Genomic DNA, 19,938 nt, shown 5'->3' with positions numbered 1-19,938 from the left:
GCCCTCTTCTGGATTGTCTGAAGTCAGCTACAGTGTACTTACAGTAAATAAATAAATAAATAAATAAATAAATAAATAAATAAAATGTTACTGTAGACAGGGTTATTTTTTCATAAATTTACACAAAAGCTAACTTTTCAATTATTTAAATTGTTAAATAATTTTCTAATAAGGAATGTTAGTATTTCCAATAAATTGCTGCTCAAATTCCTGGCTTTGTCAAAATAAATTTATTTTGAAGATTTATTTATTTGGGGATGAGCATGATGGCATAATCACAGTACTTGAAATTTTATGAGCTAGGCAGTAGTGGCACACACCTTTAATCCCAGCACTTGGGAGGCAGAGACAGGCGGATTTCTGAGTTCGAGGCCAGCTTGGTCTACAAAGAGAGTTCCAGGACAGCCAGGGCTATACAGAGAAACCCTGTCTCGAAAAACCAAAAAAAAAAAAAAAAAGAAGAAGAAGAAGAAAAGAAAAAAAATTCTGTGAATTTCAGCAGCCTGAATTGTGAGACCCTGCATAAAAAAATTAGTAACTTTCTAAAAAACATGTTATGTGTGTAAGTGTTTGCACTCACATATGTGCACCACTGATGCCCAGAGGCCAGAAGAGGGGGTCAGACTCCCTGGAACTGATGTGATAAACAGGCTGTGAGCTGCCATGTGAGTGCTGGGAACAGAACCCACATCCTCTGCCTTCACTGCTGAGGCATCTTGCTAGTCTCCACACTGAATTTTTAAATATATTATGTTTTGGGTGTTACAGTGCTAAGGTTTGAAGCTAGGGCCGTTCACATACTAGGCAAACACTCTACCACTGAGATACATTCCTGGCCTTCTCTTTCAAATTCTGAGACAGGGTCTCACTAAGTTGCTTCAGACAGGTTTAAACTTACTAAATTCGAAATAGTCTAGGATTTGCAATCCTTCTGCCTCACCCTCCAATGTACTGGGAATTACAGGTCTCCACACCAGTTTATTTTATCCAATAGATTTTGTTCATTATCTAAAGGCAAATACATTTTCAATTAGATTTACTTATTTTATGCATGTGAATACACTGTCACTCTCTTCAGACATTGGATTCCATTACAGATAGTGAGCCACCATGTGGTTGCTGAGAACTGAAGTCAGGACCTCTGGAAGAGCAGTCAGTGCTCTTAACCACTGAGACATCTCTCCAGCCCCAGAAAAACATTTTCGACACTCAGCTATTTATTTACTATTAAGTGACAAAAAATACCAATTTTTGTTCCTAGACTAACAAGCTCAGTCCAAGTTTAAAAGTTCAAAGTTTAGACGCTGGAGAGATGCCTCAGTAGTTAAGAATACAGGCTGCCCTTCCAAAGAACCCGGGTTCCACTCCCAGCACCCATATGGTGGCTCACAGCCATGAGACCCAAGGGCTAGTCCCTGAAGGTTCCTGGCACATGATGTGTACAAACATTCACTCGGGCAAAACACTCAGACACATAAATAATAAATTTAAAGTTTAAAAATGGTTTTAGCTGGGCAGTGGTAGCACAAGTCCTACCCAGCCTGATCTACAGAGTGAGCTCTAGGACAACAAGGGATACACAGAGAAATCCTGTCTCAAAAAAAAGTTTTAAGCCTAAGAAAAAATAGCAGAGGGGCAGGCTAGAGCCAAGAGGAAATTAGAGGGGCTGGCGAGATGGCTCAAAGGTTAAGAGCACCGACTGCTCTTCCAGAGGTCCTGAGTTCAGTTCCCAGCACCCACATGGTGGCTCACAACCATCTGTAATGGGATCTGATGCCCTCTTCTGGTGTGTCTGAAGACAGCTACAGTGTACTCACATATAATAAATTTAAAAAGAAAAGAAAAAGACAATTAGACCAGAGGAAATTAAAAACAAAAGCCTAGGCTTTTATGATAGTATAAATTCCTTAACCACATTGCTCCGGAAGCCTTAATAACTGAACTTCTCAGCTACAGAAATTAACTGTTGAACTGGGAAGTCTATCTGTACTGGATTCACAAATGCCTCAAACCAACAGCATTTTAAATTATACAGACTCTAAAAAAAAAAAAAACAAAAACCCTGCCTTTTGTTCTTATCTCTGCAATGATGTAAAAGCTAGCTAAGCATTTGGTAACTTTAAAGGTACTGTACCTTGGCTTCCAATTGGTTGGCAAAAAAGGGAGGGTTGCACATACAGAAGTCATAGACTATCTCAGACTCTTCCTTAAGCGCATCCATCAGGAGTGTCTTCTGCGGCACTTTCACCACTAGGGAGATGACAAGGCCTGTTAGTTACTACTTATTTTGTAATGTCTTTAAATAAGTGCACAAAACAATACACAACCAAGAAGGAAAATGACGGCAAGCCTGTGTGTAAAATTCCTTCACTCCTTCCCAGTGAGAGGCAGACCTGCAGCAATGGAGACGCATCAAGTTTATCAGTGCTGCTCTGAACAACTTGTGCTAACACTGCTGGAAAAAGTGTTAGCTCTTTCCTAAAGAGCCATAGTAAAATGCAGCTTAATAAAACAAGAGGTTTCTCTCCTGAAATTCCTCCTACTCTTGAGAGTTCTAACTTTTCTACAATAAATTTATGTTCATTCTGCTAAAAACTAAAATAATCCAACTTTTAAAAAATCACTATGTTGGGCATGGTGGCGCACGCCTTTAATCCCAGCACTTGGGAGGCAGAGGCAGGCGGATTTCTGAGTTCGAGGCCAGCCTGGTCCACAGAGTGAGTTCCAGGACAGCCAGGGCTATACGGAGAAACCCTGTCTCGAAAACAAAAACAAAAACATCACTTACAAGGAGCTAGGGAGCAGAAGAGCACATGTTGCTCTTCCAGGACCCATGTTAAGCTCACTGTACCTACATGATGGTTCACAACCATCTGAAACTGCAGTTCCAAAAAATGCCAATACCTCCTTCTGACATCTGAAGGCACCAGGTATGTATGTGGTGCACAGACACATATGCAGGCAAAATACTCATTGACATAAAAATTTTTTTTACAAAATTAAAAACTGTTAATATTGGATGGCCATAAACCATGAAGGAGAGTTGGACTAGTTCTACCATATATCTATACACTAAAATTGAAATATTATAATTTAGCAGGTAGTGGTGGCACGTAGCTATAATCTGAGCACTCATAGGAGGAAGCAAGATAGAGAAATCAAGACCAGCCTGAATTACAGACTTAGACCCTATATTTTTTTTTTAAAGCTTTATTTACTTAATTTATATGAGTACACGGTTGATGTCTTCAGACACACCAAAGAGGGCATCAGAATCTATTAAAGATGGTTATGAGCCACCATGTGGTTGCTGGGAATTGAACTCAGGAGCTCTAGAAGAGGAATCAGTGCTCTTAACTGCTGAGCCATCTCTCCAGCTCCCTAGACCCTATTTTTTTTGTTGTTGTTATTGTTGGTTTCTTTTCTTTTCTCTTCTTTTCCTTTCCTTTCTTTTCTTTTCTTTCTTTGAGACAGTCTCACTCTGTAAAGCAGGCTGGCCTCAAACTGGCAGAGATCTACTTGTCTCTGCTGCCCTAGAGCTGGGATTAAAGGAGTATACCACCACCCCAGCTAGCTAGCTATATGTTATTTTTTTAAAATAAAGAATAGAAAGGTGCCTCCCAAAAAAAATTTGTGCCCAGAGATTTGGGCCATGACTCGAGTCAGTCAAGTGCTTGACATATAACCCTAAGGCCTTGAATTTGAGCCCTAGCACCTACATAAAACCTGGGCATGATAGCATACCCCTGTAACCTCAACACTAGGGAAACAGAGAAAGAAAGGATCCCCCTGAGGCTTGCTGGCCAGGCAATCCTGCTGAATCATTTGAGCTCCAGGTTCACAGTAAGACCCCGTCTCAAAAAATACAATGAAGGAACTGAAGATATGTCTTAATGGTTAAGAGAATTAATTCAGCTAACACCCACCAATAACTTCAATCACAGGGGAACTGACTGGCACCTTCTTCTTCTTCTTCTTCTTCTTTTTTTAAAAGATTTATTTATCATACATAAGTACACCGTAACTGACTTCAGACGCACCAGAAGAGGGCATCAGATCTCATAACAGGTGGTTGTGAGCCACCATGTGGTTGCTGGGATTTGAATTCAGAACCTCTGGAAGAGCAGTCAGTGCTCTTATCTGCTGAGCCATCTCTCCAGCCCTGACTGGCACCTTCTTTTGGCCTCTGCTAGGGGGTGCAGAGACATACACTCACACATAAACTATTTTAAAATAATAACGTAGAAAATGATTGAAGAACACTCTGATGCAGACTTCTGGAGGCTTCCAAAGGCACATGCACATGTGCACCCACTCTCAGACACAAAACTTTGCCAATACCTATTTTTCATTATTCATGGTAGCGATGGTCTATAAAGTTGCCATGAACACTGAACTAGCAAAGACAAATTCCTATGGGAAGTAAAGAACAAGTACAACTTCTGCAAGCCTCTTGGACATATAACCTCATCTTTGGTGTGTTTGGCTTAATTGATTTAATATACATTATTGGTCAGGTGTAGTGGCACAAGCCTCTAATCAAGACAGATCTCTCAAGTTTGAAACTAGCCAGGTCCACACAGATATTCCCAGGCTAGCTAAGGCTACACAATGAAACATGTCTCAAAATAAATAAATAAATAAATAATTGGGGGGGGTGTGCCTAGGTTAAGAACACTGGCTGTTTTTCCAGAGGGTTAGAGTTCAATTCCCAGCACCCCCATGGCAAAGCACTACTGTCTGTAGGAGATCTGACCCAATCTTCTGGCCTCCTTGGACACTAGGTACACATGTGGTACATACATAAATGCAGGTTAAATACCAATACATACACAGTGCTTTTATTGAAAATTCAAAGATACTGCTAACTCACTGAAACTCATCTAAGTGAAATGTACTGTCTCTATCACAAGATTCAGCACTGTTTAGGGTTATCATAAAAATGCACTCAGTGAATGAGCACTAGGAAAAAAAGAAAAAAACAAACAAAGAACAAAAACAAAAACAAAAACAAAAAACACAAGAGGTGTTCAGAATGCAAACACCATGGAGGCAGATTGCAGAGTGTCAACCTCACCTGGAAACACAAACCAGAGGACTAACCCATCCCTCTGGTGGAGAGAGGACCACTTCTATGAGTTCTCTAACCTCTACACACACACTATTGCAGCTGTGTGCCCAGCCTCCCTAACACAAAGGAACTGATGAAAGGAAAAAGAGAAAGAAAACCAAACCAAGACAAGACATAAAAACCACTCCCAAATTTTAGCTACTAACAAGCTGATTCTAAAGTTTAGATGGAGTTCCTGGTTGAATGAGACAGGAAGGGAACTCTCCCTCTCTAGCACAATGGACAGATGTGATGTACTGTTAAAACATAGTTTAAAGTCAGTATTAGTGCTACTAAGTCATTAAAACTTCTGTTTTGTTTGTAGTACTTCGGATTGAACCTCACAAATGCAAGGCAAGTGCTCTACCAAGGAACTAAATCCCTAGCCCTTTTAATTTTGAGGCAGGGTCTCACTAAGTGCACAAACTGATTTTGAACTCAAGTCATAGACCTGGTGAACTTTATAGATTCTCATACCGCAGTTTCCCAAGTGGCCAAGATAACCTGTGCCACTACACTAGACCTACCTTAAATTTATGCAGACAGTTACCTTCCTGTTGTTCATTTTCCAGCAAACAACCAAAGAGGTCAGGAAATAAGATAATGTAACTCAAGTAACAGCTACTGGCTCTCCCTAGTTACCATGATGACTTAATCAGCACCAGCCACCCTGAACTGTGTTCCACTGATGCATTGACAAAATTACAACTATCAGTAGTTGCCTCAGCTCTGCAGGCATAGCCACAGGCAGAGCTGGTTAAAACAATTTATATCAGACATGTATTGTGCTACCACCATCCTTGATGAAATCTAGGCCAGATTTCTTAGGATTTTACCACTCATGACCACCGGTGCCTGAGAAATTTTTATGTGACTCTAGGTTACATAAAAATGCAAATGCAAGCAAGCCCTGGTCTGCAAGTTCTAGAGAGCTGTCAAGTCGTGTTACGCTGTCAGCAGACCACTGGACTATGACTTGTCACAATGGCTGGTGAGGATAGACTAAGGATCTCTGAAAGCCAGCTGAAGAACCTGAGAGGGACACTAGAGGACATACCTACTGCTCCCCTTCACTACTGCCAAACTTGGGAGGCAAACAAAAGCTGCCCAACTCACAGCCTGATCCTCCTTGCCTAACAATAACCTTATCTACCAATGACTTCTATCTAGATGGAGCAAAGAACTCAGCCACATGATTTATGCAAGAATCCCAAATCTCAGGGCAATCTATACTTCATGGCATAGATTAGAGAGAAAAACTGCATTTGAAAAAAAATGTCTGAGGCTGGGCCATGGTGGTACACACATTTAATCCCATTACTTGGGAAGAAGAGGCAGGTGGATCTCTATGAGTTCATGGTCAACCTGGCCTAGAAAGTGAGACTCTGTCTCAAACAAACAAAAAGTCCCACAGAAGATGATAATAATAGCAATGCATGTTATATTAAAGACAGGTTTTGTTTTTGTTTTTGTTTTTTGATTTTCAAGACAAGGTTTCTCTGTGTAGCCCTGGCTGTCCTGGAACTCAGAAATCTGCCTGCCTCTGCCTCTCAAGTGCTGGAATTAAAGGCGTGCGCCACCACCACCTAGCTATTAAAGACCTTTTAATAATGAAGCTTGAAGGACTATTTATTTAGAGGAACCAACCTTTAATGAGATCAGATAGGTTATTCTGCTCTACATTTTTCTTGGCATAATTGAAACACATATCATCCACTTCTGTTGCCAGGAAATACCAGCCATTTAAGGTTGCTCCAAGTAAGGGATAGATGCAGGATGCCCCAGTACCTAGAAAATAAAAATTCAGAGCACATCCCATATGAGAGGGGAAGGTGAGAACAATAAAAACCCCTTTTCTTCATAAGAATTCTTTCAGGTTTCCACAGCTTAACTCACAAGCGGCTGCTGGGCTCACTGCCCATTTCACACATAACTCAGAGAACAACTTTCCTAGAGGACAGAAACCTTTATCACCTACTCTTGTATGCTGTGTGTAAAATGAAGTGTGGATAACTGAAGGCCCAGGAAAACAGGATATTAACCCAAAGTGGCCAAAACACTTTATTTTCTAAAATTTAATTTACTCATAAAAGTCTTTACATCCCATGTAAGATGTAATTTCTTCAATACAATGGTACCTGTTAAAACACCAGTGTTCCACAGCAAATCAATGTAGTGGCCCACACCTGTAATTCTAACACTTGGGAAGCAGAGGCAGCAAGACTGATTGTGAGACCCTGTTTCAAGGGGGAAAACAAACAAAACATGCAGACAGACACAGTTCAGTTTCAAAAAGCTAAACAGGCATGCGTGCGTGCGTGCGTGCGTGCGTGCGTGCGTGCGTGCGTGCGTGCGTGTCCCCAGTTCCCTGTGGTTGTGGAGAATGTCAGTCATGTCAAACACTAACCAGCCCTAGCACAGGTACAAAAGACATACTGAGAAGTCAATGCTTCATGGAGGGGAAAAAAAATCAGCTTCAACAGCCAGCATTTGTTCCTAAATCTGCATGTCGAGCCCCTAACCGTGGACTTGTCTGCCTCGCTCCAGCCCCAGATGATGCTTTCACAATCACTAACAAATCTGGATCAATTAGATTCCAGTGAGTACATCCAAGGGAAGGAAAGCCAGGGTTTCTCCTGGCTGCTTCTCCTGATTCCGTTGTGGCTCTGCAGGATCTGGAGGGGCTTCCTGAAGCCCTCAGGCCCCATCACTTCCTCATGACCTACTCTCAACAAGAAACAGAGACCAAAGTAAACACTGCATTACTTAACCTCTTTGCCAGCCATGGCATTGTCTCCTGGCCCTGATGCTGTCATGCAAACATTCCATTGGGGATTTGGGAGGTGCGCGGAAGGAAGAGGATAGCCAGCTCCCCAAGAGTCACAATTATTTGGGCCTGGGCATTCCAGGAAACTAGAGTCATTTAGAGTGCTTTGGAAAATTAACAACAACAACAACAACAACAACAACAAACCCTTCCTTATTGCAAAGGGAAAATATCCAGGTCAAAGACCCATCTCTTACCCTTCTAACACTGTCCCTCAATTCTAAAGACAAAAACTTGATTTCTGAAATTCTGATATCTTCAGAAAGCCAAATGACATGTTAAGTGGGTAATAATCCTTATAATGATAAATAAAAATGGAAAGCATAGTCACAGAATTAGAGCAACCTGATGAGAGTCTGGGGGAAGAATTTATATAGAACCCTAATTAGAAAGACTATGATTTCAGCAAGCTTTGCCCCTTGTGAAGAACTAAAATCCATTAACCTCGTGTATCCCCAAGTGCTACTTTAGTGGGTTTGGGGCATAATTAAAATGCAATTAGTACCTAATAGTCTAGAGTCCCTTTCCCCCACCTCCTTCCCTAGTTCTGATCTCACTGCATAGCCCAGGCCAGCACTGGCCTACAACCTGCTATCCTCCCACTGCCATAACGCAAGTTCCAGGGTCACAAACACCTGCCACCACACTGGTCAAGTTGGCATCTGCCTTCCTAGGACACATCGGCCATCTTCCACCATGAATATAAAGGTAAGGGCTTTAACTGAACTCCATCAGGTGGCCAGTGCTTAACTCACACCAAGTATTTAGATTTGAATGTTAAAAAGAATAATGCCTTGAGGCTGGCGAGATGGCTCAGTGGTTAAGATCACTGACTGCTCTTCCAGAGCTTTTGAGTTCAATTCCCAGCAACCACATGGTGGCCCACAACCATCTGTAATGAGATATGATGCCCTCTTCTGGTGTGTCTGAAGACAGCTACAGTATATATTATATAAATAATGAATTTATCCAACAACTTTGCTAGGCCTGGAGAGACTATTGTAATTATAGTTTGTAGTCTAGTGACAAATTAAAAAATATTAACCATGTATCATAACTAAGAAAGTAACCTTTCTTAGGTTTTAAGGTCAGAGAAAGCAGACTTGCCATGACAAGTGTAGTATTAATGGGAACAAACAAGATCAAGATGAAAGAAGCTTGAAACATGGGAAATAACATACAAAAAGGCCTGGTGGTCTACAAGACAAGTGTGGAAAACAAAAGAAACAACAACACATAAGTAGGGCTTAGAGAGCAGGGTAAAGACCAGACAATGGAAACTCTGTTAGGCCAAGCCAAGACTTTAAGTATTTATGACAAAGCAAGCTGTCATGCACCTGTAATCCCAGCATTTGGGAGCAGAGGCAGAGCAATGGCCTACTCTACACAGCTAGTTCCAGGACAGTCAGGATGTCTCAAAAAAAAAAAAGACAAAAAAACAAACAAACAAAAAAAAAAACCAGAAGGGCTGGTGATATGGTTCAGCAGGTAAGACTGCTCTTCCAAGTTCAAATCCCAACAACCACATGAAGGCTCACAACCATCTATACAGCTATAGTGTATTCATATACATAAAATATATAACTAAATCTTTAAAAAAAACAGCAACAACAACATAGCCAGGCAATGGTGGCACACGCCTTTTAATCCCAGCACTTGGGAGGCAGAGGCAAGTGGATTTCTGAGTTCGAGGCCAGCCTGGTCTACAAAGTGAGTTCCAGTACAGCCAGGGCTACACAGAGAAACCCTGTCTCAAAAAAAACAAAAAATAAATTAAAAGTAAATAAGTAAATAAATAAATAAAACAGTGTGGGGAGGTGCGCCTTAGAACTGGGTATGATGTGCATGCCTTTAAATCCTATAATCCTAGCACTCAGTAGGCAGAGAGGCAAGATCTCTGTGTGTTTGAAGCCAGCTCTGATCTACAGAGCTAGTTGCATGGCTACAAAGTCTCAAAACATAATAACAACAACAAGAAGTTGTTGTTTAATTAAAAGTTGTTTAATAACAGAGTAGACAATGCCCAACCAACACAGATGCTAAGGTAAAAAGTTGAAAGCTAAGTAAACCAGGACCTTTTCTTCCTTCCACGCTTCTCTAACCTCCTTGCTCCCTAACTTACCTGGACATCCCCTCTCAAAAGAAACCAATGACAGAAACTTCCATGTGCACCAAATAAAAGCTGCTTTCCCAGTTAATGCTAGAAGAGCTTAGGGAGAGTTGAGAATGCAAAACCTATGGAAGTAAGAACCACCTACCTATGTCAATTCCTCTTCGGAGAGTAGTTTTGTCCGAATCCTGGTGACCAATCAAATCTTCTACCCAGTGAATATAGTTAAGTCTCAAGGGGACTGTGGGAATTAGTCTCTCCAAAGGAATATCAATAGAAAGTCCAAAGTCCTCTCTCAGGAGAGTACAAGTCAGAGCTCTGACTGCTTCGGGGTCTTTAAAATTAAGACTGAGGAGTAGAGAAAAAGAACACAAAACTGATTAATATACACCACTAGGTACACTAGCTAGCACTTTTGCCATATCAAGCAGTTACACCAAGGACCCAATGCCCATTTGAATTTCCTAAAGAAATCACGCATGTAAAGTGACATTTAACATTCAGCACAACAGCAGATACACAGGGGTACCTGAGACTTCACAGCCTATGAGAAGCAGTGTAGTTATCAACCAGAAAGACTGCATCTGTACATGCAGCACAGGGGTTAAGAGGGCCTCTGCTCCAAGTCCTGTCTGGTCTCTGTCTTAGCTAAACTCTGGACAAGCCATGACCTGGCTGGCACTTTTCTCAGCTGTTAAGGCAGGAGTTCCAACATCAGTGCCATGTAAGAGACTCTGAAAAGAATGCAGCTCTTGATACATATTAAGTGTTTTACAAATGCTGGTTTGCTTTTTTTTTTTAAAGCTATCATCAACATCATTGACACTAACATATTCTTCAAAAACACACTCAAAAATGGGGGAAGAAATGGCCAGGTCATTTTGGGAACACCTTTGATTCCAGCACTTGGGAGGCAGAGGCAGGTGAATCTCTGAGTTCGAGGCCAGCCTGGTCTACAGAGTGAATTCCAGTACAGTCAAAAGTACACAGGGAAACTGCCTTAAAAAAAAAAAAAAAAACAACAACAAAACCAGCATAATAGTGTTCAGGAATAGTAACAGCCAAGCGTGGTGGCACACACCTTTACTCTCCCTACTTAGGAGGCAGAAACAGGCCTGTTAGGTTTGAGGCCAGCCTGGTCTACATACTGAGTTCCAGAGCCCAGCCAGAGCATGTAAAAGAGACCTTATCTCTAAAAACAAAAACAAAAAAAACTTAACAAAATATTCTATTTTACTCCTATGGAACCAACCAAGTTCATTAAAAGGGTGGGCTAATGTCATCGTCTTCAATGACAGAAATACAATTGGGGAGTAGTGACACACACCTTTAGTCCCAGTACTCGGGAGGCAGAGGCAGGCGGATTTCTGAGTTCAAGGCCAGCCTGGTCTACAGAGTGGGATCCAGGACAGGCAGAGCTACACAGAGAAACCCTGTCTCAGAAAAAAAACCCTGTCTTGAAAAACCAAAAATAAAAATAAAATTCAATCCTACACACCAAAGAAATCTATATTCAAGTAAAATAATAAACATTCATATCCTATTCCAATACATTGCCTAATCTAATATCCTATCATACTATGTGTAAAGTCTTAAATTCTCAAATGTAGAAGTTTAGAAATTAAAGGAACCTAATAACCTAGAAGCTCCTCCCAAAACAAAGTTTGAAAGCATTTTCTCAAGAGCATAAACAGTAACTTAATTACTGCCTTACAACTTCTCAATGATACCTGCAGCCCAGTTGTGAAAATCCAGAGTTACAAATCTAGGGAATTTACCAGGAATAGCTTTCAAAATAACAATTCAGGGAAAGAAACATTAAATAATCAAATGACACAAGGTCTTTATATCTGTGGACAGAAACAAACTTAGTTCATGGCTGAGCAGCCAGTAAGGGACCATGCTCTGATATAGCACTATGCCATATATAGAGCTATGGCTACCACTCTTCCAGGTTCACCAGAAACCTAGAGTTCAAGCACCAGGAATCTTCCCTCTCTGCCTCTCCAGCACTAGGATTATAGGAATACACCAGTGCACCAGGCTTTCACAATGGTACTGGGAAGGAAACTAAGGTCACCATGTTTGTGCAGCAAGCACTTTACTGACTGGCCTAGCTTCTCAATCCCACCCTTTTTCCACACAGGCCATATGACCATTATACTATCTAGAACTGATGACTTTCTGTAATTTTTCCCACTAAGACGTCTAAATGGTGTATTTAAAATTTTCCATTTTCTAACAGGCACAGTGGCACATACCTTTAATCCCATCAACTGGGGAGGCAGAGGTGGGCAGATCTCTTGAGTTTGAGGTCAACCTGATCCATAGTAAGGTACAGGCCAGGCAAAGCTACATAGTGAGACCCTGCCTGTTGCAAAGGAAAAAAAAAGTAGAAGTGAAAATATTATGTACAAAACCCTGGGTTAGACTGACTCCTAGGACCACATTAAATTGGGCATGGTGGTGAATCCCCATAATCTAAGCACTTGGGAGGAGAAGGCAGGAGGATCAGAAGTCCATGAAGTTCTGTCTCAAAAATACCACACACACATCCACCACCACACCACCACCACCACCACCACCACCAAAAACAACATCAACCACTATTAAAGAGAAAGAAGCCATGAAGTTGCGGGAGAACAAGAGGTGCATGGGAAAGGAAAGAGGGAAATGATGATATTTTATATAATTTCAAAAAAATTAAATTATTAAAAAGTGCCCCTGTCTCTCTGACCTCCCCCTGCAATACAAATATGCTGGGTTAGGTATGTATAGCTCCATGGTACAGCGTTCACGGAGTGTGCACAGGAACGCTGGGTTTGATCTTCAACTGCACAAAATCTACTGTCAGGCATGGAAGGATATACCTGCTTTCTCAATTATGAGTCAGAGACAGAAAGATCTTTGCCAGGTCAAAGCCATCCAGAACTTCAGGGTGAATGTGAAGCAGGGAGAGGTATAGAGCAAGACTGCCTCCAACAGCAATCCTATACACACACACACACACACACACACACACACTCTCTCTCTCTCTCTCTCTCTCTCTCTCTCTCTCTCTCTCTCTCCCCCCCCCCACCCCCAGTCTAATAAATGAAAGCACAGAACCTATCACCAAAATCACTGTATATGAAGCAGAGAGAAGACTAGTGAAGGGAGTAAGTGGAAACTATGAAAGCTGACTCTAAGACTCTATTAACAAAACTGAGTGTTCCTTTTTTAGTTCTAAGAAAAGGCAGACATTAGTCCAAGTGTTGGAAATATTTTGTAGGGCAAAGTCGAGTCACACAACTTCACTGCTTAAATATCTAGGTCACGTTAGCACCCTGGGACACTGCAAATCCTGAGCACAGGCAAGTTCTTTTTTATTCTCATCTCCAAGATCACAGGGAGGCCCAGGAACTAAAATTAGCTCTCACGTGAAAATTAGCATTTATTCATCCCACCAGTCTTTCTTGTTTCTTTAACACATGCAGCTTCACAAAACAGCCTATTGTCAACGGGCTCCTGGCTTCCCCAGAATGATTCCTACCTGGCTACAGTACTTTATTTGTTATCATCTCTAGAAATGAGTTTGAGAATACGCATTTCCACTCTACAAGGATGACCTAACAATAATTCTAATACCAAAGAAGCTGAGCTCAAATGTGTCAATGAACATCAAAGCTGTCAGCCCTGCTGCAACACTGTTCTCCATCACTGGATCATCGACGAGATGCTAGAACACTGGTGACCAGTTACAACCCACCTTCACTGTCAGTCTTTGGTTTAAAAACAAAAATTTGTTTTTAATCTCACCTATGTTCAAGATCAACTAACAGAGCTCACACAAACAGCAGGCTGTTGCTATGGAGTTGGGTACTATGAAAAACAAAACCTAAAATTAAATTGCAGCAGTCTGATATCATTATAACAAAGCAGTGAGGGATATAGGAAAGAGCAGAGACAAGGATCATATCGTCAACAGTGGCCATCTCAGCCCTATACCTACACATAGCAGATCCCTTCTGCATAGGCCAAACTGACAGTCCTACGCATGAAGCATATAATAAACTGTGTGTTCTTTTTCCTGTAAAAACTGTCCAGCAAGATAGCTCAGCAGGTGAAAGCATCTGTCACACAAGCCTGATGACCTAGTTCAATTTCACACAATCAGTGATGGGGGGGAAAAGAACTGACCCTCATCTGCTGTCCTCTGGAGGGGCTGGAGACAGCTCAGTAGCTAAGAGCACTGGATGCTCTTCCAAGCACCTGGGTTTGAGTCCCAGCACCCAGATGGCAGTTCACAACTGTCTGAAACTCCAGTTCCAGGAGATCTGAGCTCTCTTCTGTCCTCCAGTGACACCAGAACACATGTGGCATAGAGACATACACACAGGTATAAGCATAAAAAATAAAATTAAACAAAAATTTACAAAGGTAGTAGACATTTAAAAAGCAAGCCTGTCTCCAGTGTATGTGTTTATCCTCTTGCCTTTAAAAAAAGTGTCCGTCCGCCAGGCATGGTGGCGCATGCCTTTAGTCCCAGCACTCGGGAGGTAGAGGCAGGTGGATTTCTGAGTTCAAGGCCAGCCTGGTCTACAAAGTGAGTTCCAGGACAGCCAGGGCTACACAGAGAAACCCTGTCTCAAAAAAACCTAAATAAATAGATAGATAGATAGATAGATAGATAGATAGATAGATAGATAAATAGATAAATGTGTCCATGCCACAGAATCCCCTGCAAACACTCACACATCACACACATGTACACTAATAAAAATTAAAACGGTAAGTAAATATATCAGATAACCAAAAGCAAATATGGTTATTTTTAGAGAAAACAGTTTCCCTGAGTGCCCTATCCTCAGCTCCCCATTCACCGGAGATAGAGTAAAAGCTGGCCACACAAGCCTGATCCAATCCCTGGATGCCACAGAGGAGTTGGTCAACTCCTCAAAGTTCTGTGACCTACACATATGCACCATGCCACACACACATACACACTCATATACAACAGTATATAAACTTAAGAAAAAACGTTAACAACAGCCATGTCTTCTTTTTACACGCATATTTGCTTTCCTCTGTGAAAGTTTTTTTTTTTTTTAATTTATGTGCCCCAGGCATGAAACAGCTTGGCCACCAAGTGAGGCATCAAGCTAGGAAGAGTGAAGGACCACTGTCTGTCCTGCCGCTGACTGGTAAGAGCAACACCACCAACAAGGTGTCTCTCTGCCCACTGCCAGGGAGGACGTTCTTTATATCTATTGTAAAATAAACACTACGACTGGCAAGATGGCTCAGTATATAAAGTCAGGTGCTGCCAAGCCTAAGAATTTGAGTTTGAACCCCAGAACCCACATGCTAGAAAGGGTAAACAGACTCCCACTAGTTCCTGTCTGATCTTCACACATCCCATGGCACCTGACTGCACTCAAGTACAGGCACACACACAAATGATTAAAGATAATAAATACTCTTAGTTTACAAAATTTTTTTTGTTTTGTGTGTATGGGTGTTTTCCTGCAGGCATGACTGTACCACATGTATACAGTGCCCTCAGACACCAAAAGGGGGTATTAGATCATCTGAAATTAGTTAGACTGTTGTAAGCTACCAAGTAGGTGCTGGGAACCAAATCCAAGTCCTCTGTAAGAGCAGTAAAGTGCTCTTAACCACTGAAGCAAACTCTCCAGTCCCATAAATAATTTACTTTTAGATCAACTTTGAGCCAGGTGGTGGTGTTGCATGCCTTTAGGCCCAGCACTCAGAAAGCATAAGAAGGTCTTGAACCAGGTCTCTGCAGACGGGGTTCAAGAACAGCCAGGGCTACACAGAGAAAATCAGTCTCCAAAAAGGAAGAAAAAACTAAAAGTCCAATTCAAAGTGTAATACAAACGGACAGATTTCCATGAGAAAATGTGAAACACTCACTGTCAGTACTTCACACTGCTTGACTTTGAGGGAGCTGCAGCACAGAACAACAATGCACACCGGAAATTCTATCTTGAAAACAAAACACCTAAAATATTCTCTCTCTCTCTCTCTCTCTCTCTCTCTCTCTCTCACACACACACACACACACACACACACACACACACACACACACAGAGGTATGTTCCCCAGGATTGGGGAATAGCTCAGTGGCAGAATGCTTGCCTCACAAGCATAAAACCCTTTATAATTTAAGCCTACATCACAAATTAAGCAACTGTTTTCAGGCTCCTCAATATGAAGAATTACATGTATAAATAATTAAAATGCTACATAATGCTTTTAAATATTGATTGTGTGCATGTGCCACAGTGTTCATGTGGAGGTCAAAAGGCAATCTGTGGGAGCTTGGGAGCTTACTCTCCTTCCACCATGTGGAACACTGGCAATCACACTCAGGTCCTCAGGCCCCTTTATCCACCAGTCAACTCTCCGGCCCCTCAATGTTCTTTGCTGTCTTTCCTTTCTTTCTGTCTGTTACTTCTCAATTACTCTCAGATATATCCACATCTCTGCACAGTTCTCCATACCCACTGCATCCGTTTCCTATACACTGTACTCCTGCTTCACTTCTCTTCCGCCTTCAGAAACAACGATCCCACAATCACTGTGCCTCTTTCTTTGAACTCATTGTCCACTGCCTATTAAATATTCTACACAGGTAGTCCAAGGCCCTCAGATCCTATATGCCCAACTGAAAATATCTTCCTAAAATCAGCTTATCCCTTGGTCTATACTCTTGTTAATGGCACTACCACCTTCCCTCAAGCTCCACACCTGGCTCTTCTCTTCCTAATTTCTACCACATATAGCTAGTTGTACTTGGGAATCTCTGTGAGTTTCATTTATTGCCTTCACCTAGATAGCCCACTAATATACTTAATCTGGGATACTAAAATCATTTTGTCTAGTTACCTTAATACTCTGCAATCCATTCTCTACAATGTTCTTAGAAGGTATCTGTTTATGACCTAGAGAGATGGCTCAGCAGTTAAGAGCACTAGCTCTCCTTGTAGAGGACCCAGGTTCAATTCCATGCTGGTGGCTCACAATCATCTATAACTTACTCCAGTACCTAGGGATCCAATGCCCTATTCTGACCTTTGAGGCTCCTGCACACACATAGCACACACATGTACAGTAAGGTCAGGCACGTGCACACATAAAACAAATGAAAAAGAAAATGTTATCTCTTTAAATTCAATTCTGACCATATGATTTGCTTATGTACAGAGGGTAAGCTGGGCATGATGGCACATACTTTTAATCCACTACTTAGGAGGCAATGGCAGAGGCAGGCAGGTCTCTGTGAATTTGAAACCAGTCAGGGCTAAAATAAATAAGTGAATGAATGAGTGAGTGAATAAATGAGTAAGAATGGACAGATACATATGTAATTTCAGGATCCAAGACACTGGGGCAGAATAATTGCTAGTTTAATACTAGCCTGGGCTACACAGCAAGTCCAAACGCCCCTTCTCCTCTTCCCCCATACAGAGTGAAAAAGATTTACGAAGTAAAGAAGACTCTCTCACACACACACACACACACACACACACACACACACACACACACACACAGTGAGGCAAATAGTAAGGCACTCACTCTGATTAGTTTGGAGGGGATTTGTATACATTATACATACATGACTATGTATGTTGATGTTGTCAGGGCAGAATCTGAAGAAATGAAAAAAACATTCTTTTCAACCCAGATTCAATTGTAAAAACTAGTTATGTGGGAGCATATTTAAGGCAAAAAAAAAAATTAAAGCCATCTACTGAGTTTATTAAGCAATATAAGGAGCCCATGATCGATACACTATCCTATGAAGAAGGAGGGCTGCCTTCCTTCCTTCCCTTTTTTGGCTTTTGAAGACAGTGTTTCTCTGTGTAGCCCTGGCTGTCCTAAAACTCGTTCTGTAGACCAGGCTGATCTTGAACTCAGAGATTTGCCTGCCTCTGTCACCACCTGCCTAATGGAGGTGGGAGGCTTTTTCTATAATCAGTTTTGAAGAACTGAAACTGGAAAATCCATAGGAAGAAATTTGGAAAGCAAAGCTACTAATTTTGAATTTTAAGTGCTCGTAAGAGACAACAGCACTGGTGTGAAGTCTGTCGTTATTAGAGGTGCTAAAAGGAATACCAGCCTCATCAAAGGCACACTTTCTTTAACACAATTAAATGGCAAGCTAGCCAGGTAATGGTGGCACATTCCTTTAATCTAGCACTCAGGAGGCAGAGGCAGGAAGATCTCTGAGTTGGAAGCCAGCCTGGTCTACAGTTTGTACTAAGTTTCAGGACAGCCAGGGGTACACAGAGACTTTGTCTCATGAGAGAAGGGAAAAATGACACAGACACAGCTAACTTAAAAGATCTGGGGCCAGAAAACAACTCCTTGGGTGAAGTACCTGACGACCTGGGTTTGCTCCCCAGTACACACAAAGATGGAAGGAGAGAACCAATTCCACCAAGCTGTCCTCTGAACTTCCACATACAACTTCCATCATATATACACACTTAATAATCAACTCTAAAACAAACAGTTATACAAAGCAGTAAAAGTCATGTATGTCAGTGATTTTCTCCATTTGGTGTCAAATGGACAGCTACTGAGGTAGCCTAATGACGGCAGATAAGAGAGGGGCTTATACATAGAAAACAATGCAGTTGCCACCCAAAAGTAAGCTTTACTAATACATATAATAAGCTCTATTCACAATAGCATTAAAAACGGGTAAAATCATACAAACCATTAAGGGGGGCTGGAGAAATGGCTCAGTGGTTAAGAGCATTGGCTTCGAGGCTGGCGAGATGGCTCAGCAGGTAAGAGCACTGACTGCTCTACTGAAGGTCCTGGGTTCAAATCCCAGCACAACCACATGGTGGCTCACAACCACCCATAATGAGATCTGACAACCCTTCTGGTGTGTCTGAAGACAGCAACAGTGTATGTATATATAATAATAAATAAATCTATTTAAAAAAAAAAAGAGCATTGGCTTCTCCTCCAGAGGGACCCTGGTTCAACTCTTAGCACCCACATGGCAGCTCACAACTGTCTGAAACTCTAGTTAAGAGGATCTGATGCCAGATGCTCTTCTGACTGCCATGGGTGCCAGACACACATGTGGTGCAGACATATTTGTAAGCAAAACACCCATCCATATAAAAATATTTTAAAAAATAAAATAAAATAAAAGACTGAATTTTAAGGTGGCAGAAAGATAAAGGAGTTTGCCACCAAACCTGACCAAAAAGATCTCAGTTCCATGCCAGGAAGCCAAGTGGAAGGAGAGACCAACTTCTGGCAAGTTGTCCTCTGACTTCAATATGGCAAGCACAAAGCCTACTCACCACCAACATACAGATAAATGCAAGAATAACTTTCCCTGACACAGGACTATTCCTTTATTTTATGTATGGACATTTTGTCTGCATGTATGTCTAAACTACACCCATGCAGTGCCAGAGGTGGGTTTACAGACAATTGTGAACCAACATACAGGTGTTGGGATTCCAACCCAGGTCTTCTGGAAAAAGCAGCCAGTGCTCCAACCATTGAACCATCTCTCCAGCTCCTGAGGACTCTTCTTTAGTCATAAATACCAAATTTAAATACATAAATAACTGCTGATGCCAGAACCCCAATATAAACACTCAGAACTATGAATTGCTTTTTTGTTTGTTTGCTTTTTTGTTTTTATTTTTTTGAGATAGGGTTTCAGTACAGCATTCATGAAGCTATGTCATGGAACTCACTCTGTAGACCAAGCTGGCCTTGAACTCAAAAGATTGAAAAAAACAAAGGTTTAGTCCCCAGCTTCGCACAATTAGGAAGCATTAGGACCTTGTGTTTTCAGTCATTAAGGGCATGCCTCCAAAGGGGCTAGGATTCTGTCCCTTCTCTTCTGGT

The 19,938-nt window shown here is 41.5% G+C and overlaps 1 protein-coding gene and 1 non-coding gene across 8 annotated transcripts in view; both read right to left on the bottom strand.

Annotated features, from left to right (window-relative positions):
• Mettl16 (methyltransferase like 16) overlaps positions 1-19,938 on the bottom strand; it is a 56,041-nt gene that overhangs the window by 32,403 nt on the left and 3,700 nt on the right. For 4 of the 7 annotated variants that reach the window (XM_006533998.4, XM_006533999.3, XM_006534001.3 and 1 more), the window contains exons 3-5: positions 10,196-10,395; positions 6,758-6,898; positions 2,135-2,250 (exon numbers count right to left, since the gene is read on the bottom strand). In XM_006533998.4, coding sequence (XP_006534061.1) covers positions 2,135-2,250; positions 6,758-6,898; positions 10,196-10,395 — 457 coding nt within the window. The remainder of the gene's footprint in view (positions 1-2,134; positions 2,251-6,757; positions 6,899-10,195; positions 10,396-19,938) is intronic. The other 3 variants (XM_017314719.2, XM_030246249.1, XM_006534000.4) reach the window with 1 other exon arrangement.
• Positions 15,140-15,280, bottom strand: LOC115487898. Its single transcript, XR_003949926.1, has one exon. It is a non-coding gene; the product is annotated as a small nucleolar RNA SNORA48 (small nucleolar RNA).

The sequence above is a fragment of the Mus musculus genome, chromosome 11 (genome assembly GCF_000001635.26).
Source record: "Mus musculus strain C57BL/6J chromosome 11, GRCm38.p6 C57BL/6J".
Lineage (NCBI taxonomy): Eukaryota > Metazoa > Chordata > Mammalia > Rodentia > Muridae > Mus > Mus musculus.
The sequence above is the reverse complement of the archived record's forward strand: the minus strand, read 5'-3'. Positions and strand labels throughout refer to the sequence as shown.